The 26,221-nt window shown below is 40.1% G+C and overlaps 1 protein-coding gene across 1 annotated transcript in view; it reads left to right on the top strand.

The window, feature by feature from the left end:
• Positions 1–26,221, top strand: part of sec31b (SEC31 homolog B, COPII coat complex component) — a 62,240-nt gene that overhangs the window by 8,328 nt on the left and 27,691 nt on the right. Inside the window, exons 5-19 of the mRNA XM_055661866.1 lie at positions 582–677; positions 3,501–3,641; positions 5,468–5,610; positions 9,047–9,146; positions 9,319–9,480; positions 11,777–11,929; positions 13,212–13,442; positions 15,287–15,361; positions 15,934–16,026; positions 16,360–16,465; positions 19,085–19,263; positions 20,402–20,528; positions 23,627–23,772; positions 24,452–24,625; positions 25,993–26,178. Coding sequence (XP_055517841.1) covers positions 582–677; positions 3,501–3,641; positions 5,468–5,610; positions 9,047–9,146; positions 9,319–9,480; positions 11,777–11,929; positions 13,212–13,442; positions 15,287–15,361; positions 15,934–16,026; positions 16,360–16,465; positions 19,085–19,263; positions 20,402–20,528; positions 23,627–23,772; positions 24,452–24,625; positions 25,993–26,178 — 2,112 coding nt within the window. The remainder of the gene's footprint in view (positions 1–581; positions 678–3,500; positions 3,642–5,467; positions 5,611–9,046; positions 9,147–9,318; positions 9,481–11,776; positions 11,930–13,211; positions 13,443–15,286; positions 15,362–15,933; positions 16,027–16,359; positions 16,466–19,084; positions 19,264–20,401; positions 20,529–23,626; positions 23,773–24,451; positions 24,626–25,992; positions 26,179–26,221) is intronic.

Raw genomic sequence — 26,221 nt, 5'->3', positions numbered from 1 at the left:
CATTGTTTGAAAGTGTTTCCCTTTCACACCAATTAGACCTTGTTATTTCTGACCTTGTGATAAGATCATTCTGGCTGCAGCACATGTGAGGGAGAAAGTACCTGCCGTTAGCGTTACGAGCCGCTAAGAGATGTCCCGAGCTCTGATGTACCCGATACATACATTCTACGTACTTACCATGAGTTTGATTTTTTTTTAAACTCGGGAGAGCTCTTGGGAAAACTCGTATAGTGGGACAGGCCCTTTATATCCCGTTGAACTGTAGGATGATTACAGGATTTAATAGGTTAAGTAGAGAGAAGCTACTTTGTCTGCTGAGTGAGTAAACAAGAGGGTGTAACCGAGAAATTACTGTAAAGTGTGATGATTACAAATATTTTGTACTAGGCGGAAAGGAAAATTACTGCAGTGATTTGGATAAATAAAAAAAATGAAACACTTACATTAATGAATAATTCTTAGGTCAGGGCATTAAGAGATGTATGGATTCTGGAGACCGAATGGCTTAATCCTCACTGGTATTATTTAATCTTGAGTTTAATTATTGAAATATTACAGATGCTGTTGTCTTTTGTTTTTAGAGCAACCTCATGGCTTCTGGAGCTAATGATTCTGAGATATATATTTGGGATTTAAATAACTTCAGCACACCAATGACACCAGGAGCAAAATCACAGGTATGCTGCACTCATTAACAATGGTGTAAACTGCACATCCTATCTATGTATCTGCTAATTTTCAAAATAACTACTAGACAGAAGGGCCATAGTGCCTGGGACGAAGGATATGGGGTATTGACTTAAGTGCCAATTCCTGTTGATGGGTGACAATATCTAGAAAAAAATTGAGTGTGGAAACAACACAAGTAGAATCATAATCTTGTTGGTTCTTGACTGAATACCATAGTGAGTGGATTTCTTAATGTATTGAAATGGACCTAAATTGTCCTTTGTTCAGTACTTAAGTAGAAACTGCAGTATTTTTCTAAAATCTATATGCTTTGACACTATATACAAATTATTGACTTTATCTTTCATTGCCGTGTAAATAACATAATTCTTTCGCTTCTCTTTTTTCTCTATCCAACCACAGCAAAGAGAGGTAAGGTTTAAATTGAGAATTCTGCAGCCTGGTAATGTAAGGATCTGCAGAATTAACTGCAATATTCCTCTTTTTGTGTGTGAATTTGTATGTTTCTTCCCTTTTCTGCACTTTAAACTGCAACTTCCTTCAGTGTGATGTATGTGTGCCTTTATGTCCAATATCATCTATATTTCTCTCCTCTTAATCATAATGAGTGTGTGGTTCTCTCTGCTATTCCTTTTGTCCTTAATGAGCTTGTGAATCTGCTCTGTTCTTAACATTTAATGAATGTGGGTCTTCCTGAGGTGTGATTATTATCCTGAAAGTTGGTGTCTGGGTAGTTTGCATTAGTGGTAGAACATGAATTACAGGATGCAGACTTTACACTGCTCCTGGCAGTCCAAATGAGAGTAGGCAGGAGCATGAGTAATTTTACACATAGCTTCTTTGCACCATTCCTCCGTACCATTAATTAATATCATGGCTTGCTTGGGCCCATTAATCCATCCTCTCATGTTTTGGGTGTAATAGCCATGAAAGGAACACTTCTATTAATTACCCAACAAATCCTTTCTAACAACTTTACATTACACTTAAGAGGAAGTATATGAAGACTGTAACTACCCCAAAATGCAATGTATCTCCACTGTGATCAGTCTCTCCATTGCCACTCTCCCCTTTGCATTGTTTATGCTTTCCTATCTCTGCTGCTCTAATTTTTCTACATCTCTCGACTCTTCAATCCATATCAGGTTCCCTTTCCAATCTGCATGTGAGTCGTCATTCAATTTGCATGTCTCTATTAATTTTTCTGGGGTTTCTCTCATTCCATCCAACTTTCATGGGTTCTGATCACATTTAGATATAAATGGTTTCCAGAATTATGTGAGCTTTCTATGCAAATTCAACTGATAAGAAGAATATTGATGTTATATAATACATATTATCTGTGTGTCATGGAGCAAAGTTGTTCCTTGTACGTACCAGAAATTAGAATTTAAATGAATGGCTGTTGCTGTTGTGTATACTGTATGGGTTATATTGGATACAATACATTCTCAAATTATCAGTAGAAATGTATTGCATAAAATCAATATTCACAAATGATCAGAAAAGTGGCATTAACACAATCAACACTAGATGAAGGTGGCATTGAAAAAAGTACAGACATTCGTTATGTAAAGATAGATCCATTGAAATAACTGATTTTGGTTTAAAGGACACCACTGTTGTGAACAAGATGGTATCAGAGTATTTTTAAAGTGGAGAATGACAGATTATTGAGTAGTAAGGGTATCAAAGGTTACGGGGAGAAAGCAGGAAAATGGGGTTGAGAGGGAAAGGAAAATCAGCCATGATTGAATGGCGGAGTACAGCCGATGGACCGAATGGCCTGATTCTTGGTTAGTACAGGTGTCGGAGGTTATGGGGAGAAGGCAGGAGAATAGGGTTAGGAGGGAGTAGTAGATCAGCCATGATTGAATTGCGGAGTATACATGATGGGCCGAATGGCCTAATTCTACTCATATTCCTTATGTAATAGGCTGAACCTGGTATCTACTGTGCCAGAGAATACAACTCTATATTGTGACTGAGATACTAGCTATTTTAATTACTCAATGGTAGAAATGGACCAAAATGTGTTTTGAAGATGTATGTAAAGCTAAATGTGTCTTTCATTATTTTCATTCTTTGCCCATCCTTTGACCCCAGTGATGTTTCTCTCCCATGGATGAGACTGATAAACTTGGTCTCACTGTATTTTTCTGTTCAAACTAGATGTGTGCCAGGTCCTCATCAACGAACCGTTTGTTCAACTTGTCCCTGAGTTTGAGCCTTTTGTTGCACTTGGACTTCTCCCTATCTTTAACTAGATTATGCCTGAAAGTGCAAAGATCCATTTGAATTTTGCAGTAACTGTCTGAGCTAATTCATAAATGTGATTCACTAAGTGTCATTAATTCAGATACTTTTACTGCATTACTCGCATTACCCACCTTTGTAATCCCTTCCAGATCCAGTCATCAGACTGACTTTTTGTGTATTATTCCACCTCACCATCATCACAGCCTTTTGTGTTCTACTCCCTAGAAGTTCCTCCTCATTTCTCCATTGAAACCTCTTACCTTTTTGTACCCCAGGTTATAGTCATCTCTGTAATTATTCCCTCAGTGTCTGCCAACTATTTATGATTGCTGTGGGGAATTACTGTTAAATGTGACATCTAAATAGAAGTCTGTAACTTCTCACACCTGCTCCCTTGCTGAACCTTTCTTCCAAGCTGTTTCACAAAGTAGTTTGCAGGCGTGAGGTCCACGGAACAGCTGGTGAAATCGTGTGTCGGGTACTGAAGTTTCAGATCATTTGTCCTGCTGAGTTACTCCAGCATTCTGTGTCTATCCTTTAAATCCATGCAGCCTTCTGAAGACATCAGTTGTGTGGCGTGGAATCGGCAAGTGCAGCATATCCTGGCTTCTGCTCATCCGAGTGGTAGAGGTGTGGTGTGGGATCTGAGGAAGAATGAACCCATCATCAAAGTCAGTGACCACAGCAACAGGGTGAGTGCATTACTTCGAATCCCAAAAGTACCTTTCACTGCTAATTGCCTTTGTCCCGAGTGGGTTAAAACTAGATTCATTTTACCACAATATTTTCCAATGGGATTGCCAAGCTTTGTTTAAAAAGGTAAATTTGTGACATTTTTATTTCTCTTTATTTCAATGTACGATATTTTAAATAAACTACCATTTTAATTTTAACTTTCAGTTTTAAATGCTTTTGAATATCAGTCATTTAAAAATAGTGAATTGGTAGCAAGAAGAGTCAAGAGAGTTTTATTGTCATGTGTCCCAGATAGGACAATGAAATTATTGCTTGCTGCAGCACAACAGAATATTGTAAGCATAATACAGAACAGTTCAGTGTATCTATATACCATAGACCATATATATACACATAAATAAACAGATAAAGTGCAATAGGCTGTTATAGTTCAGAGTTTGTTTGATGTCGTGTTTAATAGCCTGATGGCTGTGGGGAAGAAGTTGGTCCTGAACATGGATGTTCAAGATTTCAAGCTCCTGTACCTTCTTCCCGATGGCAACGGGGAGATGAGTGTGTGGCCAGGATGGTGTGGGTCTTTGATGATGTTGGCAGCCTTTTTGAGGCAGCGACTGCGATAGATCCCTTCGATGGTGGGGAGGTCAAAGCCGATGATGGACTTGGCAGTGGTCACAACTTTCTGCATTCTTTTCCGCTCCTGGACGTTCAAGTTGCCGAATCAAGCCACGATGCAACCAGTCAGTATGCTCTCTATTGTGCACCTGTAGAAGTTCGAGAGAGTCTTCCTTGATATACCGATTCTCCGTAATTTTCTCAGGATATTTTCTCAGCACGCTGTGTACGGTCATCAGGGTGATGCTTGGAATGTTGTCTCAGAATATATCATCCATGACCCATGTTGCCATGCATGGCTCACCACAGTTGTGGGTAGACTTGGAACTAAGGCCACAGTTTGGGCGCTGTGCCACTGCAAAAAAAGTTATTGTGGCAGTGGGTCAGATCAGGCATGATCCAGCCTCGTATTTAAAAGATAATTTGTTGTGAATATTGCATCTCTTTCAAAAACAAAATGTTAGTGCCTGGTTCGCTCAGTTGATCTTGGTTCTCATGAGCTGTTTTCCCCCTTAACGTGAATATAAATATTGCTAGTCTCATTCCAGCTCCTTGCTGGTGCAAGCTAAGGCCAATGTTACTTTCAGTTTGAGAGCACACCAGAGTAACATACCAGTGCCAGGAAAATGTCTATTGTTGGTGGTGGAGTTATGTGTCTTTCCTGTGAGTTGACTGGGGCAGTGAAGAGGAAAAATGTTCCCGATGTTGGGGAAGTCCGGAACCAGGGGTCACAGTTTAAGAATAAGTGATCGGCCATTTTGGACTGAGATATGGAAAAACTTTTTCACCCAGAGAGTTGTGAATCTGTGGAATTCTCTGTCACAGAAGGCAGTGGAGGCCAATTTACTGGATGTTTTCAAGAGAGTTAGATATAGCTCATGGAATGGAATTAAGGGATTAAGGGCTAATGGAATCAAGGGATATGGGGGAAAAAGCAAGAACGGGATTGTGATTTTGGATGATCAGCGATGATCATATTGAATGGCAGTGCTGGTACGAAGGGCCAAATGGCCTACTCCTGCACCTGTTTTCTATGTTTCTAAGAGCTTTATTCACTATAAATGTTATACAAAATCCAAACATCTAATGCTAACATCACATGCCTGGAATTGTACATCTCAATATTTGGATCCTTCATCAAATCTGCACTAAAATTTGCTCAAGCAAAACGTCTAAAATGACTAGGGTGGTTTCATTACGTCTTTTGTAGATGCGATGCTCTGGAATGGCCTGGAACCCTGAAGTTGCTACTCAACTTGTTCTTGCATCTGAAGACGATCGCATGCCCGTGCTGCAAATATGGGACTTGCGCTTTGCCACTTCTCCTCTCAAAGTGCTAGAGAATCACACCAGGTACTGAAGCATCACCTGGGCATGGTGTCGCAGCTTCAAATCTGCTGCCTTTACGGAACAAAATGGTGTGGTACATAAGCAGAGGTCTGTGTCTTTGGGGATATGTTAAGCACTCTTTAGAAAAGTGAGGGCAACAAATTATCAGTATGATTGCTGAGAAATTAAAAGTGTATGCGTGGAAGTTGCAAAGTTGTGCCATCCCATATTTTCTTTGGTAGAAACTTTCCAATCTACAAATGTGATTTTTCATCTTTAGCCTCTTCCATTCATACTAGTAATTACTTTCTTTTTCTTTCTTTCTATTTTTTTGTAGCTGTCATTTCTTGTTCAATGCAGTTCCTTATTTTGCTTACTATTGTTTTTAGTTTTCTCAACTTTTGAATATTGTTCACTGACTCCCTAACCTTGTATGTGGAACTATTGGACCCTCTTATTCTGCTTGAGGAGTTCTCATTCCTTGCGTGCCTTATATAATTACCCTGGGACCCTGCCTTCATTTTTGCAGTGAAAATGAAGTTAGACTCCAGAATGCATCATCAAATGCATTCTGTTAAGGGCCTGTCCCACGAGCATGTGACTCCATGCGGCAAGCGTGACCTAACGTGGTAGCTTGAGCTGTACGGCCTCGACGAGCCGGTCCCACTTCGATCGCCGGAGCCGTATGGAATTGTGCGGAGTTGGTCCTGACATTGCGCGGGGATCAAAAATTCCGCATGGCAATGGCCTGTCGGCCCGCAGCACCGCCTCGACGGGCGTGCGCAGCGTCTTGATGCCGTACGTCACGCACGAACTTCCCGCGGACTTTGCTCGAACTTCACGTCATTCACTCGACCTCGATTCGGCCCCCGCTTCCGGTTTGGTCGCGCTTGCCGCATGCAGGTCACATGCTCGTGAGACAGGCCCTTTACTCATCTGAAATTGACTGAAGATCTCTGTGTTCAGCAAGCCAGGAATGAAGCAAAGTTGCTCTAACATATATGTATTATATAACTTTGAACTGAAAGAGACTGCAAGAATTTACCAAAAGAGAACCCGAAAGGCATAATTCAAATTGGCTTCCCTCCCCCCACAATCAGTCTGAACGAGACCTGGGTATGCTTGTACATCAGCCACTGAAAGTAAGCATGCAGGTACAGCAGACAGTGAAGAAAGCTAATGGCATGTTGGCCTTCATTGCAAGAGGATTTGAGTTTAGGAGCAAGGAGGTCCCATTGTACAGGGCCCTGGTGAGACCACACCTGGAGTATTGTGTGGAATTGTGGCCTCCTAATTTGAGGAAGGACATTTTTGCTATTGAGGGAGTAGGTTCACCAGGTTAATTCCCGGGATGGCGGGACTGACATGTGATGACAGAATGGGCCGACTGGGCTTGTACTCACTGTAATTTAGAAGGATGAGAAGGGATCTTATAGAAGCATTTTTTTTTTTTTTTAAAGGATTGGACAGTCTAGATGCAGGAAAAATGTTCCCGATGTTGGGGGAGTCCCGATCCAGGGGTCACAGTTTAAGAATAACGGGTAGGCTATTTAGGCCTGAGTTGAGGAAAAATATCTTCACCCAGAGAGTTGTGAATCTATGGAATGCTTTGTCACAGAAGGCAGTGGAGGCCAATTCACTAGATGTTTTCAAGAGATAGATTTAGCTCTTAGGGCTAAAGGAATCAAGGGATGGGGAAAACGCAGGAACAGGGTACTGATTTTAGATGATCAGCCATGATCATATTGAATGGCAGTGCTGGCTCGAGGGGCCGAATGGCCTACTCCTGCACCTATTTTTGTGTGAAGAAGGGTCCTGACCTGAAACGTCATCTATCCATTTACCCCAGAGATGCTGCCTGGGCCACCGAGCTTCTCTCGCACTTTGTGTCTTAACTTGGTTCAAATTGACCTGAAAGTGAGAAGCCACAATTAATCAAACAATAAATTGACAAGATAGTGGAAAAAGATGTCAGGCTGAGAGAGAATGGGGAAAAATCAGTCAGACATGTAAAACCAGGCAAATGGAACACTGATGGTCCCTGTAAAGAGAGAGACCTGGAACAGACATAAACAGGGCAACAGTGTTTCAAGAAGTAGTGACACAACTAATTGAGATTGCACATGCTGCATAAAAGGAAAACATTTAATCTCTGTAATTTTGACTTGAGGACTAGGCCACGAGAGGGGTAAATTCTAAAATGAGAGTGTTTATGATAATTTTTCTGAGAGGACATTTAAAAGCATATTTTGTTCTACATATCCTTATTTGAACTAATATTCTCTTAGCTGGAATATAGCATGTCCGCCCTGTTTGAAGAAGGGTCTCGACCCGAAATGTCACCTATTTCTTTTCTCCAGAGATTTTTTTTTTAATTTCAAAATAGACTTTATTCATTGATAAATATATACAATTCATGAACCATTCAAACAAACAAAATTCATCCGACATTTTCGGAGACTATACAAGTTTTTTCAGTACAATTTTTACATTTTTCAAATTTCACCAAACAGTCCCCCACCTGTGCAGAGATGCTGTCTGACCCGCTGAGTTACTCCAGCTTTTTGTGTCTATCTTTAGTTTAAACCAGCATCTATAGTTCCTTCTTACACATCAGGGGAGTACCTTTTCTTAGACTGTTTTGATTGGGATTTGTGCTTGATAATAAGACCTGTTTGTGAGCTAGAGAGTGTGTTGCTACAATTTAAGATGATCATGATGGACTTGTAATAAAAAAAAGGTCTGGAAAATTCTGTGGCTATTCTAATTATTTTCAAATTTGGTCAGAAATATTGTGCCTGAAAATGGCTCGAATCATTGTAAATTTTCCTGCGTATTTTTTCATGTCTCTGCTGATGCCTGGGTTTAAAAGCTCGACTCAACACTATTGTTCTAGCTGCTGTAGGAATAATTCACACGAGACCTGAATAACAGTTAACTTCTTTATTCGCAATTACTTGTCAGACAACGAGAACAGTAAAGCAAGAGACTCAAAGTATGCAGCCTTTTTACATCATATTTGACAGGGACATATGTGCAGTGGGTCACATATCATTCACAAGATCCAGTATTCTGCCCTCGACCTGTAGCAGCACAGCCTTATCACTAAAAAACAGGACATGCAGGTGTCCAAGTTGTTGACTTAGTGAGTTAGTATAACCAGATATATATAGCCCAGCACATAAAGGACAATTTACTGGATTAAAGTTCAATTCCCACAGCATGAAGTTCTGCCCATGATCTTGACAAGATGGAGGAATAGTCCAGTTCCCACAATTTCCACACTGTCTTTTTATAACCACACCCGAATCTGTGCAACTTGATGTTTGAAACTAAATCCTAATCTTTAAAAAAAAAAACTCATAAAATTAAACGGAATCCTGTGTTTTTAATGTTATTTTATTTTTATTTCTAAGCACTACTTTTGCATGATTTTCTGACAGCTTTCCCTTTCTCATAGAGGTATTCTATCCATATCGTGGTGTCAAGCTGATGCAGAGTTGCTCCTTAGTAGTGCGAAAGATAATAGGATCTTGTGCTGGAACCCTAACAACGGAGAGGTGAGTGACCACGGTTCAGCAATCATTATGTGCTGATTGTTCTAGCTGATGTAAACAGTTGTGTAAACCTTGGGAGTTAAGTTGTTAATGGGAACAAACTACTTTTTGCTTCTATAATCAGTTTTTGCGAACACCTGTGACATGATTTGATGTTGTTGTTGATTGATTTCAGGTAGTCTACGAGTTGCCAACAAGCAGTCAGTGGTGCTTTGATGTCCAGTGGTGTCCTCGTAATCCTGCAGTTCTGTCAGCAGCTTCCTTCGATGGGCACATCAGTGTTTACTCTGTAATGGGAGGGAGTCTTGAAGCGCAGAAACAAAACCATGTCGATAAAGTACGTGAATTTCTCTGTTGTCAGGTCACTTTAAGATAGTGCACATTATTAAGGAATGGAGTCGGAGAACTTAAGAAGCAGTGTTGGATACGGCATATTTAGGAATTGCATTTGTAATAACTGCCATCAAAAAACTATTGCTTTATTTTTCCTTTTTATTACATTTTTATATCTTAAAGGATTAAGTCTGCAATTTTCTCAATTGTTTGCTGATGCATTTTCTGTAATTGTGCCAAATTGCTTTGTTTCCATACCCTTCCATTGGCATCGCATTACTGCTAATCCCGCCCCTCTCCTCCCCATTTTCCGCTTCGACCATTGATATTGTTAACTTAGAACTATCTCCAGCTATGAAGCAGGAACATGTAAACCATGCTGCTCAACGGATCTACTTGCAAGCCTCATGGTTTACAGTATGCGTTGATGCAGTTACTCAACTCAGCAAAATTCTCAAGTCCCTCATAATATCCATCCAAGATATCTCATCTGACATCCGCTCTTTTGACTGATAGCAAATATTTGAAGAATGATGTGTAAGGAGGAACTGCAGTTAGACACAAAAAGCTGGAGTAACTCAGCGGGACAGGCAGCATCTTTGGAGAGAAGGGATGGGTGACATTTCAGGTCGAGACCCTTCTTCAGACTGGTTAGGGATAAGGGAAATGAGAGATATAGACGGTGATGTGGAAAGATAAAGAACAATAGAAACATAGAAAATAGGTGCAGGAGGAGGCTATTCGGCCCTTCGGGCCAGCACCGCCATTCATTGTGATCATGGCTGATCGTCCCCAATCAATAACCCTTCTCCCCATATCCCTTGGTTCCACTAGCCCCTAGAGCTCTATCTAGCGATGTGCAAAAAAGTAACAAAAAAGGAAACAGGCCATGTGAGCTGTATGTAGGGTGAAATTGAGAAGCTTGGGTGGAGGGTGGATAGAGAGAGAGGGAACCCCGGGGCTACCTGAAGTGAGAGAAATCAATATTCATACCTCTGGATAGAGAGAGAGGGAATCCCGGGGCTACCTGAAGTGAGAGAAATCAATATTCATACCTCTGGGCTGTAAGCTGCCCAAGCAAAATATGAGATGCTGTTCCTCCAATTTGTGTTTAGCCTCATTCTGACAATGGAGGAGACCTAGGGCAGAAAGGTCTGTGTAGGAATGGGAAGGAGAATTAAAGTGTCCAGCAACCAGGAGATCAGGTAGGTTCAGGTAGGTAAAGTGAAGGTGTTCTGCGAAATGATCGCCCAGTCTGTGTTTGGTCTCGCTGATGTATAAGAATCCATATCTTGAACAATGGATACAGTAGATGGGGTTGGAGGAGGTGCAAGTGAACCTCTGCAGATGCTGGTTTAAGCCGAAGATAGTCACAAAAAGCTGGAGTAACTCGGTGGGACAGGCAGCATCTCTGGAGAGAAGGAACGGGTGACGTTTCAAGTCAAGACCCTTCTTCAGACTGATTAGGGATAAGGGAAGCAAGAGATATAGACGATGATGAGGATGTTGCAGGACTCTCGGCGGAAAGAGGAGGAGAACTTCTTCAAAGTAGACATACCTTGAGGAGATTTTGCAGTGGAGCAGACAAAATGTGTAAGAAGGAACTGCAGATGCTGGTTTAAACCATAAAGTCAATGAGTACGATAGGAGCTCTAATTATTTACAGACTTAGCATTGGTCTTAATATTCATTTACATTTCAAAATACAAAATACCTATAAATCAACAGTAGCCTACTCAGTCCCTTGATTCTGTTCCACTATTCAATAAGATCCTGGCTGATACAATTTTAGTTTCAACTTCACGTTCTTGCTAATCCCAGGTAACCGTTCATCTCCTTGCTTATGAAGGCTCCATTTACCTCTGCTTCCCTCAATGTTTAAGGAAGAGCATTTCAAAGATTTGTGACACTGAGGAAAACAGAATTGTCTCATCTCATTATTACCTAAGATATTCCACATTTTTAAACAATGACAGCCAGTTCCAGATTATCCCACAAGAGGAAACATTCTCTCCACTTCAACATTATTAAAGCACTTTAGGATAGTTTATGTTTTAATTAACTCCCATCTCACTTAATGTGTAGGAAGGAACTGCAGATGCTGGTTTGCATCAAAGATAGACCCAAAATGCTGGAGTAACTCGGCGGGAGTAACTCAGGCAGCAGATGACGTTTCGGGTCGAAAAGGGGACCCAAAACATCACCTATTCCTTTTCTCCAGGGACACTACCTAACCCGCTGAATTAGCATTGAATGTTTTAATCCACTAAATGTTCTAAAATTGTATTTCTTGATTTTAGATTTCGTCCTCATTCAACAATTTGGACCCATTTGGCACAGGGCAGACATTTCCTCCTCTAGATATTCCTCAGAGAGCAGTTCAGCCCACCATGGTCCTTCCCTTGAAAAAGCCTCCAAAGTGGATCCGGAGACCTGTTGGTGCATCATTTGCTGTGAGTTTGACCCTAGGCTTTAGCTTATTGATGGGCTGGTTAGTTTTATTTTCTTCATTTACTGTATTGGAATTTTTGTTTACTATCTTCACACATATTGCTTGCTAATTCAGAAACCTGTTTTTTTGTTTTTTTTTTTAAGTTACCGTTTTAGGGACATGAGGCATTCAGCCTTCATTGTCACAGCAGGCACAAAGTCAGGGTTTTGTTTGTAATACACACATAACTGCCAGTGGATTAGCTTCATTCTGGGACAAACCTGAACATTTGATAAATGTCAGATACCTGTAGCACCTAGAACATACTTTCCTGTTGAAAGACTCCCTGTGATAGAAAAATCCAGCTCGGCATAATACAACTATTCACCTTCCAAAGTTAGAAGCAGCTCCAACTGAGATTGCATCTGGTAATTCCATGGTGTTTTGTTTTGAAGTAAAATCAAGTATTTTTAAGTTTCACTCGTATGAACACATACCTAAAGAAACTAAAATATATATTGGTCCAGAAATGTTACCTATAAAGGGGTGAAAGAGAAATAGTGTAATGTTGGCAAACAATTTCCTTTTCAGCATCTTATTAATTCACTTTTAAAACTCCTTTAGGATATGCCTAACCTAAAGTCGTCGTTATGAAAGTGATCACCGAGAGAGAGAGAAAAAAAATTCAGAGTCTGGCGATGACTTGATAAACTTGTAAACCAAATATAATTTCTGTGTAACAGTTCAAATGGGAAAATCACTACGATGCAGCATTATTTATCAGTGGCAACAGAGTGGAACAGCTAGTGAAGCTGCTGCTCACAGCCCCAACAGTTTGGGTTTGATCCTGTGCTATCTGTGTGGAGTTTATACGTGCCCTTTGCGACTATGGGTTTCCTTCTTCCCCATTCCAAAGATGCAGGTTGATAGGTTAATTAGCCATTGTATTAGCCCATAATATGCAATGAATGGTAGAATCTGGAGGGGCACTTGGAATGTGTGGAAAATGATATGAGATCATTGAAAAATTATTGTTAATGGATGTTTAGCACACACTCAGTGGGTCAAAGAGCCTGTTTTGTGAAGTAAAGTGAGAATGCTCCCGGCTACAGACGTAAACTAACTCTTGTCTCAAGGTCAAAAATCTGTAGCTCTGACTTTAGGTTCCTATTCACAAAGTTACTGTAAACGTTATGAAAATATGAACCTTTTGAGCAAAATATACTACCGGTTTTATTATTGTGCATAAACATGTTGAGAGGAAGTGTATTTCTCACTTTTTTCCACTGTACCTTCATTTGCAGTTTGGGGGGAAGTTGATTACTTTTGCCAACCCCAAAGCCGCTGCTCCACAGATCCAACAACCGATTTCACGGCAAGTCTTCGTGAGCGTGGTCACTACGGAAACTGAATTTTTATGCCGTTCAAACGAGTTACAGACAGCACTCCGGTCGGAAGCATTTGTCCATTACTGTCAGTCCAAGATTAGCATCGCTGGAACAGAATTCGAAAGGAACATCTGGAACTTTTTAAAGGTGCTTTATAAATATTAGAATTTGCTGAAGAAGGGCAGTAAAATTCACATAATCAAAATTGTCGTTAAACAAAATGTAATGAAATCCCTTTAGAACATTTCAACAATCACTAAATGTAATAATGCTAACACATGAGTTGATGTAGCTGTGATGTAAAAGTTTGCGTGTATGCACAGACAACAATGGAGCACAGGAACAGGCTCTTCGGTGCTCTATGTCTGTGCTGAACATGATGGCAAGGTGAACTCTTCTCTCGCTGCACATGATTCCTATCCCTCCATTCCCTGCATATCCATGTTCCTACCTCAAAGTCTCTTAAATATAATTACCGCCTCTACCTCCAATGCCGCCCCATGGCAGCGCATACCAGATGCTCACCATTCAGAAGTCAGGGTTACAAGTCTGTCAGAAATTAGAAGTTCATAAATGTGCAGAAACTTGAACATTGAACGGATACGTCATTCTGGTGTATCTCTTGAAACCGATAATAATTTTTGGATGTATTGAATGTTATTTTTACTTCTCCAAAAATCTCTTTGGAAAACAGAGTGAAGTAATGTTTAAAAAGAAAATAACAATCCTGTAAAACAAAAATAGTTACTTAAAGATAGGGCACACATAATTTACACGACAGAATCTTGTGTCCATATTTTTTTTAATGGTTGTTAGAGGCCTGGTTAGGTGTGGAATTTGCACCTCACTAAATGTGTACATTTTTGAAAACTAATGACTGATAGGTTAGAATAACTTAATCTAATGTCTATCTGTTTTTTTTAAATGATGCTTTATTTCTGATAATGCATCCAATGCGTGACATCAGTCTTAATGTGTTTTGCGGAGATACTCAATCTCCAAAAAGAAAGGATTTGAAATAATTCCCAGATATGCATGCAATTATTTGAATGAGTAGGTGTTCCTGAATCTGATTTTCAGACCGTTTCAATTAATTGTAATTTTATTCCCCATCCTCAAATTGTTTGAACCTTTTTTTCCTGGTGACCTCACTTAGGAAGGACATTCTTGCTATTGAGGGAGTGCAGCGTAGGTTTACAAGGTTAATTCCCGGGATGGCGGGACTGCCATATGCTGAGGGAATGGAGCAGCTGGGCTTGTACACTCTGGAGTTTAGAAGGATGAGAGGCGATCTCATGGAAACATATAAGATTGTTAATGGTTTGGACACGCTAGAGGCAGGAAACATGTTCCCGATGTTGGGGGAGTCCAGAACCAGGGGCCACAGTTTAAGAATAAGGAGTAAGCCATTTAGAACAGAAACGAGGAAACACTTTTTCTCACAGAGAGTGGTGAATCTGTGGAATTCTCCGCCTCAGAGGGTGGTGGAGGCTGGATGCTTTCAAGAGAGAGCTGGTTAGGGCTCTTAAAAATAGCGGAGTCATGGGATATGGGGAGAAGGCAGGAACGGGGTACTGATGGGGATGATCAGCCATGATCATATTGAATGGTGGTGCTGGCTCGAAGGGCCGAATGGCCTACTCCTGCACCTATTGCCTATTGTACTTTTTACTAAATGTTCAGTACCTGGCTTTCTTGCGTGTTCCATAAGTATAACTTCAGAGGTTGTCAAAAATGGGTTGGATTGTATCACATGGTAAACTTGTCCCCACATGGGCCATTTCCAGAAGGATTATATTCCACCTGGAGAATCTTTGCTCTATCCCTAGAACACCAAACCAAAGATTGGATAACTGTGCAAACTAATAATCTTGTTGATCTATTTGACACTGTACCATTCTGTGATTTACACATACTCCCGAGTAAAGCACTCTCATTTAATGTGTTCTTTAAAAAAATGTGTGATTTAATTTTATTTTCTAATCCTCAAGGTAAATTTTGAACAAGATCCTCGCACAAAATACTTGAACCTGCTTGGCTACAGCAAGGAAGGACTGGAAAAACAGGTATTATTTGAAATTTATAAAAATCATTGAATAGAGGTGAGGTCAGCTCGTAGATTTGTAAATTACATTGCTTGTGAAGAGTCATGTAAGGGAGTTTAAGGCTAATTATCAAGATTCCCATCTTTCTCCACCCATGCAAGGAAAGATGTTGACTAATTGGGGAAGACCAACTTTTCTTGTAGAAGAAGCTAAATATTTTAATTTGAAATGAATTGGTTAATCCCACTGAAAGTTTTTGTTTCAAGCTATTTATTTTGTCCTGCAAGTACATGAAACCTCTAATTCTGTGTTTTGCTTGCTCCACTTTGTCTTTCCTACACTTCATTCATTTAGTTGTTTTTCTCTCTTTTTGTTACTTTGTGTTTGCACTCTCTGCCTCACGTGTTCTCTTTTAACACTGTTAAGCGACTATCTAGAATATGTTTCACATGCTTTAATCTCTGTTTGGTCTTTCTTCTTCATCTTTCCATCTCTTGCATTATCTGCCTTTGAATATTCTAAAACTGTATTTAATGCTTTATCCCAATTCTTCAATGTTGCCAATTAATCACATTTCAAATTGCCATTTCCAGATCGGGTCATCTCTAGGCAACAGCGCACAACTGAAGAATCTAGAAGTGGAGAATCATGAACGAGCACAGAAGATGCCAGGAGTCTCTAGTCAGGTACAGCAGCTAGTTGCAATTGTCCCAAAACTTTGCTGGCTTTGATAGTTATTGCATGCATGCCATCATTTGCAAGGAACATATTTACTTTGAACAAAATATTCACACAGGAGGTCATTCAGTATGTTTTGCCAGCCAAATGGTTTAATATATGTGGCAGTGCTGAAATGAAAAATCATGATGCAATGATGCATTACAATTTATGGATCACAATTATAATTTTTAACAACTTATAACAAGAGATTATACTAAGAAACCTTGTGAAGTGCTGTGTATTTTGCAAGTTTTTTATGCACGCATATTTACCGACCTGTATTTTTGTTCACTTTCCAGAGTTCGAGTTCCGAGGAGTCGATTGCAGCAGGAGATGCCTCAACAACTGATTTCTTTGATAATATTCCAGAGGAAAAGCCCGTCTTTGAAATTCCTGTGACTGGAGGTAAGTACTGGATAACATTTTAGCAATGTAATTTTATGAAGTAAACTGCCCAGAGCCAGAAGAACTCAGCGGCTCAGACAGCGCCTGTCGATAGATGCCTCTGCTCTACCACAAGGGCTGGCATGGAAGCATTGGACAGCGTGGCCTACCGTGTTCCGTAGATATCCTTCATTCTATACTTCTGTCAGATGTTCAGCCAAGGACAACTCGAGAGGTTTTTAAAATGGAAAGCCCTTGTCCTTGAATGGGGGATAGGAAGCGAGTCCGGCCTAACCATGGTCATTGGTCATCGGCAAGCCGCAGATGCTGACAATCTGAAATAAAAACAGACCAAATTCTGGAATTGCATAAATTTAAGGCACTGATGAAGACTTACTGGGCGACTGTATTCATGCTGACCTAGAACACTATTGAGACACATCTTAATTTCCAACTCTTAGTCTCTAACCTTGTAGGTAGCAACACATGTTGTTTCCATGAGTCTTTCAATCAATGATTCCATTATGCAAGGATAAAATAAAATCCATAACGACCTCTCATCCTTCAAGTTTAAATCTATATTCCCTGGTTGTTAGCCCTTCTGCTAAGGGAATTGGGTCCTTTCTATTGACAGATCCAGGCAACTCCAGGGGAAATTTGTACTCAGTTAAATTTCCCCCTCAATCTCCTTTAGTCCAAACAAATAACCACAGCCCAGCTAAGTTTTCCTCAATCTGCGTTTGAAATTGTCCATGGAAGAAAATATATTTGCTTCCTTTCCAAACTTGCGGATCTCTCTCCTGAAGGCTTTGGTCTAGGCTGAGCTTGTCACCCAGCAACTGCCATGTCTTTGCTGAGGATTTTGTTTGAATCTTGCCAGCCGATTGCCCAGGTCTGAACAACAAAAAAACATTTTTCATTGTGCTGTCCAATGGCATGGGGCCAAACTGAACTAAGGGGGAAATGTTTTCTTGCAGCACCTTCCTGTCGTTAATCCAAGGGAGTTGAGGTCTGTGGTAACATCCCTTATAGGGTCCCAGCCCAAAATGTCATCTATCCATGCTCCCCAGAGATACTGTCTAACCCGCTGTGTTACTCCAGCAGCTCTTGTTTTGTAAACCTGCAGTTCCTTGTGTCCACATCCCATCTACTGTGCTGGTTAAGTGAGAGCAGACAATATTTCAGATTTTTTTTTCTCTGTGGTTGTGAATCATTGTCCTGATTCATTTCCCTTTCCCCTGACTCTCGGTCTGAAGAAGGGTCTCGACCCGAAATGTCACCTACTCCTTTTCTCCTGAGATGCTGTCTGACCCGTTGAGTTACTTCAGCTTTTTGTGTCTTATCGTCTGGAGCTTTACACCATTTGTTATTGAGTGGTTACTTATCTATTGGCCCCATAAACAGGAACCTCATGTGACTGGTTTTAGTTGGATAAGATTGTTAAAATTAAACCTGAAACACAAAGTTCACTCTGCAGTAAGTTGTGGCACTTTATCATGCTGTTGAAGACTTGGAAATCCAAACAGTTGAGATTTGGCCGTTGTGGGATTCAATGTTTATTCAACATTCAGTTAAACCTCCTCTGTCTATGACTGCCTTGGTTGAACTAGTCTGCTAGTTTGCTTGCTCAGTGCTTTTCACCCATTTCATCTCCCATCACATGAAGGGTCTACTTCAGCTGTCATAACTGTGTTGCCTGTATTCTCTTTGGCAATCACTCCTATCATCAGTGATTTCCAATGTAATGTTCTGTTTAAATTCATATCCTGTATTTTAAACACTTTGACATCCTCACGCTTCCCTACTAATTTTCTCCAATCTCTTTGGGACTCGATCAAGTGCTTCCCCTTTTTACTACAGAAGCATAGAAAATGCAGCAGGAGTAGATGTTTTGTCTCTTCAAACCTACTCTGTCATTCAATTTGATTTAAACGAATAGGATTAAGACTATATGGTATTGAAATAGATGATACATCTTGGTCATATTGACTGATAGAGTGAGCTTCAGTCACATGAAACATCTTTCCTAGTATTTCTAGCTCTGTCAGAATTTTGTAAGTTTCAAGTACATCCCCTTTCATCCTTCTCTCTCATATTCAAACTGAATCTCTCTCATATGGCAGTATCTCCATCTCAAGATAGCTTCAATATTGTTGGCCTTGCCTTCACCCTCCCAGCCACACAATGACTTCCATTTGTCTCTACACCCAGTCACTCACACCAACTCTCTGTAAGAACTTTAAAAACATGATTTTTTTTCTCGATTTGGGGCCATTTATTTATCTATCCAGAATGTGCTCAATATCTGTTTCTTCATATCTCTGCGTGTTATGAAGATGCTATGTAATAGCATTAAAACAAAGTAAATATTAGAAACACTTTGTACCTAACCATTGGTTTTCCACAATGCTGCCAGATCTTTTGAACAATTCCAACAGGTTAATTTTGATTTCCAGCAAATGTGATGCTATAGTATTATTACAATGTTGTCATTTCATAGGATGAATGAATTGACGTAGTCTATGGAACCTGAGTATGTGTCATTTATATTCCAGTGAGGACTGTCAAAAGGGTTCTTTATTCTTATGGTGAATCCACAACGGGTCTATATGTTGAAAGATCGATTCATTGATTTTTCAGACACTGATGGGTTAATCAGCCAGGCCTTGCTGATAGGAAACTTTGAAGGTGCCGTCGAGCTGTGTCTCAAAGATGACCATTTTGCTGATGCCATCATACTTGCCATTGCTGGGGGTGAAGAGCTTCTTGCACAGACGCAGAAGAGATACTTTGCCAAAAGGAAGACCAAAATTTCACGGGTAAATAACACTTCATTCACAAAATGCGGGTCAGGCAGCATCTCGGGAGAAAAGGAATAGGTGGTATTTTGAGTCTGGAGAAAAGTACCGACCTGAAATGTCACCTGTTCCTTTTCTCCAAAGGTGCTGCCTGACCCGCTGAGTTACTCCAGAACTTTGTATCTATCTTCAGTATAAACCAGCATCTGCAGTTCCTTCCAACACTTCATTCAATCACTTATTAATTCTAAAATAATGTATTCGGGAAGAAGCAAACTGTGGAATGCAATGCAAATTTCCGCCTTTATGAATTTAATTTAAATTTTTCTGAAGCAGATAATCCATAAGTCTCTTTTCATCTGCTAGACCTCCTGCTAAACTAAGTTGAAGCAATCTCAGTACTACTATTTGTATCGATGTGAGCATCTCACAGTGGCCTGGTCTAGGCATTAGGTAATGCTCCCTATGTTTGTGGTGAAACACTTTGGAACAGGGCACCAATAGATCTGACCTCAGAGTGCTCTTAATGTAGGCAATGCAGAGCCTGATTGGGAATTGTTTAACAATGACAGTGCATAATAGGGAGGGATATGGCCTCTTCTTGCCAACTAGTGTGGGAACGTTTTACCGGTTGCTCACTATCCGCAATGATTGAAAAGCAGCGAAGTTTGTAACAAGTTTTTCAAGGCAATGAATAAGAAGATACTAATTTTATTCTAAAACTGATGTCACTTAAATTAGTATTCCTCATCAATTACTCTTCCACAGATTGAGTTTTGTAATTCAATTGACCTGTTATTAAGTGTTCTTCAGCGGTGGAGTATGTCGATTGCAGATTTTGCAACAATCAAACCAATAAGGAATATATTAGGTTGACACAAGAAACTGCCAAATCGTCAGCAAAGCACAGTGCTGGAAGAACTCAGCAGGTCAGGCACCAACTGTGGACAGTATGGACAGCCACCATTTTGGGAATCCTGACCGGAAATGTCATTTGTCCGTTCTCTCCACAGATTGTGCATGACCCGTTGAGTTTCTTTAGTGCTTCGTGTTTTGCTCAGGAATACAATGCAACTCTTGAGTACAATGCTAAGCTTTGCCTTGTTGGAATTTAGCCTAGTTACAGAGAATACAAAAACGAGTAATTGTCTTCTTACAGCTTGTGTCTTCTGTAGTTACCCACAATTGGAGGGATATTGTAGAATCGTGTGACTTGGACAATTGGAAAGAAGCTTTAGCTGCTCTTTTGACTTATGCCAAACCAGAAGTATTCTCATCACTATGTGGTAGGTTTGTTACTTCCACATTTTTTTTGCTTGCCTTTCTTCCTTATCCCATCTCATATTCTTTGGAGGTCAATTAACAATATATAATGGGGTGTGAACCAGGGACCCAACTCCTGAAATTGATACGATATGCAAAAAGACGGCAATTGATATGGCATCTGTATTATTTTGTAATAAGAGTTAGCACAACTTTTATCTGTGTGATGCTATTTGCTGTAGAATGTGCTTAGTATTGTTCAATAAGTGTTTTATTTTTGCCATTTTGCAACAGGAGAAAATACTTTTGTGTGAATAATATCCTAAACACGCAATACTTGTGGGCCCCACTTTTCCTTGATCATCATAGCTTTTTTGCATATCTCATTTATTTGTTCTATACTTCTCTGTACCACCATCTATATCTCTTGTTTCCCTTTCTGCTGACTCTCGGTTTGAAGAAGGGTCTCGACCCGAAACATCACCTATTCCTTTTCCCCAGAGATGCTGCCTGATCCGCCGAGTTACTCCAGCTTTTTGCTTTTAACCTCGATGCTATTTCCAGTTCGCCTAATATCCAATACAATCCACTAGGTGTCAGGCATGGCTCAGTTGTGAGTGTCATTTTTTTTAGTTTGTTCCACTGTAGAGACTTGTACACAAAAATCTAGGCTGACATTCCAGTTCAGTGGTGAAGGTGACAATATTTTATGTAATCCTGGTTCTTTCTGGCCTCCATATGGCTCACCTATTTCTGAGATAGTTCGAGAAGAGCATTGGTAAAATGAGATGTTAAGTTCAGTTCTTGTTAACAGTGTCAGGGTTACGTTATCTTGTTCCCCTTGCTTCATCTAACAAGATCATGAGTGATCTTTTAAGCCGGCACCATTTCTTCCAGTAACCTTTGTCATTTAATTCTCCCAGAATCCAGAAATCAATAGTTCTCTGCCCACAATATACTCAGCAGTTAAACCATTACAACCTTCCCAGAGAGGGAAAAGAACTGTCCCCTGGGTGAAGACATTTTTGCTCAACTCTTTCCCAAGTGACCTTCCCCTTACAGTGGCGTGATCTTGTTCTAGAAATCCTGTCTAGGGAAAACATCATCCTTGCATCTACTTCAGAATTTTGTACATTACAGTGAAGTAGTATTTCTCCTCAATATTATTCTGAAGGCCCACACAGCACAATCTCTCAACAAAGGACACACACCTGATCTCAGCAATGAATCGTCAGAACCATCATTGCTCTCCCACTTGTGCAGATATATTATACCCTAGGGAGACCACAGAGACACTGTATTCCAGGTGCAGTCTCTCCAGGCCCCACGCACTTGCAGTAAGATATCTTTACTGTTTTACTCTAACCCTCTCGCAATAAAGACTATTGTACTGTTTGTTTAACCTTCATGTTAACGATACAAAAAGATACGATTAACTTTATTTATCCCAGGAGGGAAATTGTTCTGCCAACAGCCATAAAACACAACAAGATAACATTCAGTGTTCTATGTATAGCAACACTCAAGCCCCTCTGACCACGGACATCTTTCAATCTCTTGCCAAAAAACCCCCTATTTTTTAAACAAGGGACGACCTCACAGTTTTCCTATTATATTTTGTCTTCCATGTCTTTTCACTTGCCCATCTATATCTCTTCTTGTATATTCCTGCCAGTCCACACCACCACATGGCATTGTATTGTCAGCAAACTTGGTTATATTGCACTTGCTTTCTGCATCCAAATCATTGCTATGTATTGAACAGCTGGAAATTCTACATTGAACATACAAAAATCTACCTGTCCCATTTTATTTAAACCTTTTTCTAACTACCTTCTTCTTCTTGCGTAAAGTTGTCGGACAACTTAGCCTAAACTCAGCCTAAAGTTGTAGGACAACTTGTTCTGTTTGATCTTCTATTTGCGCGCGCTAGGTTGATTGCATTAGTCTAAACAGGGTGGACCATGTGAAGGTGCAATCTGCCACCCCTTCTAACTACCTCAATGCACCTCGTTGCCACACAACTCCATCAATAATGTAGCACAGCAACCCTAGCCTCAATCTATCTAAATTATCCAATCCACTCCTTCCTTGACCTCTCCGCTGTGAGGATAAGACCATAGACATAGAAACATAGAAACATAGAAATTAGATGCAGGAGTAGGCCATTCGGCCCTTCGAGCCTGCACCGCCATTCAATATGATCATGGCTGATCATCCAACTCAGTATCCTGTACCTGCCTTCTCTCCATACCCCCTGATCCCCTTAGCCACAAGGGGCACATCTAACTCCCTCTTAAATATAGCCAATGAACTGGCCTCAACTACCCTCTGTGGCAGAGAGTTCCAGAGATTCACCACTCTCTGTGTGAAAAAAGTTCTTCTCATCTCGGTTTTAAAGGATTTCCCCCTTATCCTTAAGCTGTGACCCCTTGTCCTGGACTTCCCTAACATCGGGAACAATCTTCCTGCATCTAGCCTGTCCAACCCCTTAAGAATGTTGTAAGTTTCTATAAGATCCCCTCTCAATCTCCTAAATTCTAGAGAGTATAAACCAAGTCTATCCAGTCTTTCTTCGTAAGACAGTCCTGACATCCCAGGAATCAGTCTGGTGAACCGTCTCTGCACTCCCTCTATGGCAATAATGTCCTTCCTCAGATTTGGAGACCAAAACTGTACGCAATACTCCAGGTGTGGTCTCACCAAGACCCTGTACAACTGCAGTAGAACCTCCCTGCTCCTATACTCAAATCCTTTTGCAATGAAAGCTAACATACCATTCGCTTTCTTTACTGCCTGCTGCACCTGCATGCCTACCTTCAATGACTGGTGTACCATGACACCCAGGTCTCGCAGCATCTCCCCCTTTCCCAATCGGCCACCATTTAGATAATAGTCTGCCATGACCTGAAACGTTAGCCGTTTCTCTATCCATTGATGTTGTCTAACCTGCTGAGTGCTCCCATAATATTCTGGTTGTGTTTTCATACACAATAACATTCTGATCTCTTCTTCAACCAAAAATAAATGTTTTTAATCTGCAAGGTCACGGTTTTGGTCTGTGTAGTAAAGTTATACTTTTGAGGACAATTTTCATTAACCTGTAGGTTCTCATCTGCAGATGCTCTCGGATCGCGACTAGAGATGGAGAATGATGGGCGGCTGTGTATGCAGGCCTGCCTTTGTTACATCTGCTCTGGAAATATTGAGAAACTGGTAGAATGTTGGGTGAAGACTCATGAAAGTTCAACTCCACTTGCACTAGAGGTAGGTGTTTGTAGTTCAGATCTCTCCATTACTGTGGTAATATTTGAATGTGTTATTTATAATTTCCATAGTTGAATTCCTTAAACTGTAGACGACGGATTTAGCTGCAGTGAATATTTTTGTTGAAACACTGATTTTAAATCAGAAAAATGTGAATTGAGCATGTGTTCTGTCACCTTGCTCCATGTTTTTGTACTCTCTCCTGTTGCTCCCCATTGCACATTGTTCCCCTCACTCCTACTCTCTCATGTTTCCTCGTTCGTTCTCATCCTCAATTGTTTTTCCTGCTTGCTTCCTCACATGCTTTCATCCTCACTTGGCATTGAATTATCTTGTCGATGGTGTTGAGGGTGGTTAGATTTGCAAATATGATTTAACACAGAGAGTCTTTCTATATTGAAAATGTTACACCGCATATAAATATACTTACTATTGACAGCAGCTATAACAATGGAGACATTCCTCAGTTGGGAGTGCAAATCTCTTAAGTGAATGTAGTGAGATCTTTTAATGTATTTTCCTAGCGATAATCCTGGTAAATAATCCTGTTGTGCACGTGCATTTGATTGCTTATTTGTTGTACTAGTAAGTGAGAACACATCAGAGAAATGCAATATTAAAGTAAGCATGGTATCTGTGCATCACTTTACATCGACAGTCATGTTTCCTCTCCATACAGGACCTTGTGGAAAAGATTATGGTCTTGCAGAAGGCAATTGAGTTACTTCAGGGCACAGACAGAGCTGCAGAGGGCCCAGTCTTTGCAAAGAAACTCACGCAATATGCCAGTTTACTGGCTGCTCAAGGAAACTTGGAAGCAGCCATGAGCTACCTCCCTTCTGCTTCAGATCAGGTTTGGCTTTGCATTATCTCTATATTTGTAAAAGGATCATGTAGCTATTCATATCAATACCTAAAGAACATTCACTTATAGAAATACAGTATCTGGCAGCATTCTTACAGCACATACCTCCCATCATTGTTATGAAAAAGAACGTTGAGCATGCAAATCAATAAGTACATGCTTATCATGTTTCCTGTAAGTTTGTATTGAAGTTTAGGAGTGATCTGATTGAGATGTTAGGTTTTAAAATGATTCATAATTTAAATCTGTTTGAAGAAAGAATCATTTTATCCATACAACAATTGCATGACAAATGTGCTTAATGTTGTAGATATCTTATTCAGGCAAGTACAATTGCATCAGGACAGGTTGGCTGGTGCCTATATCATTGGGTGTCTCCTCTGACAAGTTGATTGCTCTGATCACTCGTACCAAGGCCTACCTTTGTCAAGACCTCCGACATTTAGCAAAGATACAGACAGGGTTGAAGTCCCTTAAAGATACAGTGTTCTTATTGCCCATTATTTCTTGTAATGTAGTCATGGAGCTGTGGAGAACAAAATTATCCAACAAATAATTTTAGACTGGCATGAAAATAGGAAAAAGTTTTTCTGGAGGATTTTCCTTTCTGTGCTTTATTGAAGTACTGCATAATGTTCAGACAGGAAGGAGAGAAAAATTATATTTCCGTTTGCAGCGAGGGATCAAACAGATCTTGACTGTTTGATGAGAGTTTCTATGAAAGTTGATAAGTGGCTTTAATCTGGTATCTCATCAGTTACACCCAACCAAACATTTTTTTTAAAATGTTGCTTCTGTGACATTGTACAAAGTGTGCGGTTACAGCCTGTATGCATTCAATCATGCATATAGGTTTTAAGAAACATAACATTGGCTTCATGTTAAGTGTGCGTGAAAGATTAATTGAACCAATCCAGTTCTTTTGAATTAAAATTTCATGTCAAAACATTTTAATTCTTGCTGTACCTAGGTATACGTGACAATAAACTAAACTAAATTATTATTTTCATGATATGAGAAATGTAAATACTTATTCTTTGAGGTAAGTTTTACGATGCATTTCAATTATTTTAACTGCAACGTTGGTCTGAGAACCAGCATAGATTCAATGGGTTAAATAGCCTTTTACTATATTGTTATACATCAAGTACTTTTGTAATTATTAACTCAGAATTACATTCCCTAAAGCATTTTATAGCACAGTTTATTATGCTAGTGAGGCTTATCAACAGAATACCTCAAATCAAAATTTTATTCAGTTATGTTATCCTTCTGTTTTTCAAATATCTTATCATTCATTACTACAGTCATGCTCTAATATATTTTATCTGAAGAAAATCTATTCCTCTTGTCAGTTTACGATACTGCAGCTGGGTGACAGGCTTTTCCATGCTCAAGGCGAGGCAATGGTGGGTCAGCAGCCACCTCCGTTCCCATTTAACCGGGTTTTGACAAGGAGACCACATCCAGCTGCTTCACCTGCTGCCACTGCAGCTCATCAAACAACACCTCAGCGAATAGCCCAGCAACCATCCCAGCAGGTAAGTAGCAGTGTACCATCCCAGCTGAATTAATTTAGTTTTG

Source organism: Leucoraja erinacea, chromosome 34 (assembly GCF_028641065.1).
Source record: "Leucoraja erinacea ecotype New England chromosome 34, Leri_hhj_1, whole genome shotgun sequence".
Taxonomy (NCBI): Eukaryota; Metazoa; Chordata; class Chondrichthyes; order Rajiformes; family Rajidae; genus Leucoraja; species Leucoraja erinaceus.
This window is presented reverse-complemented; position numbering and strand designations above follow the sequence as displayed.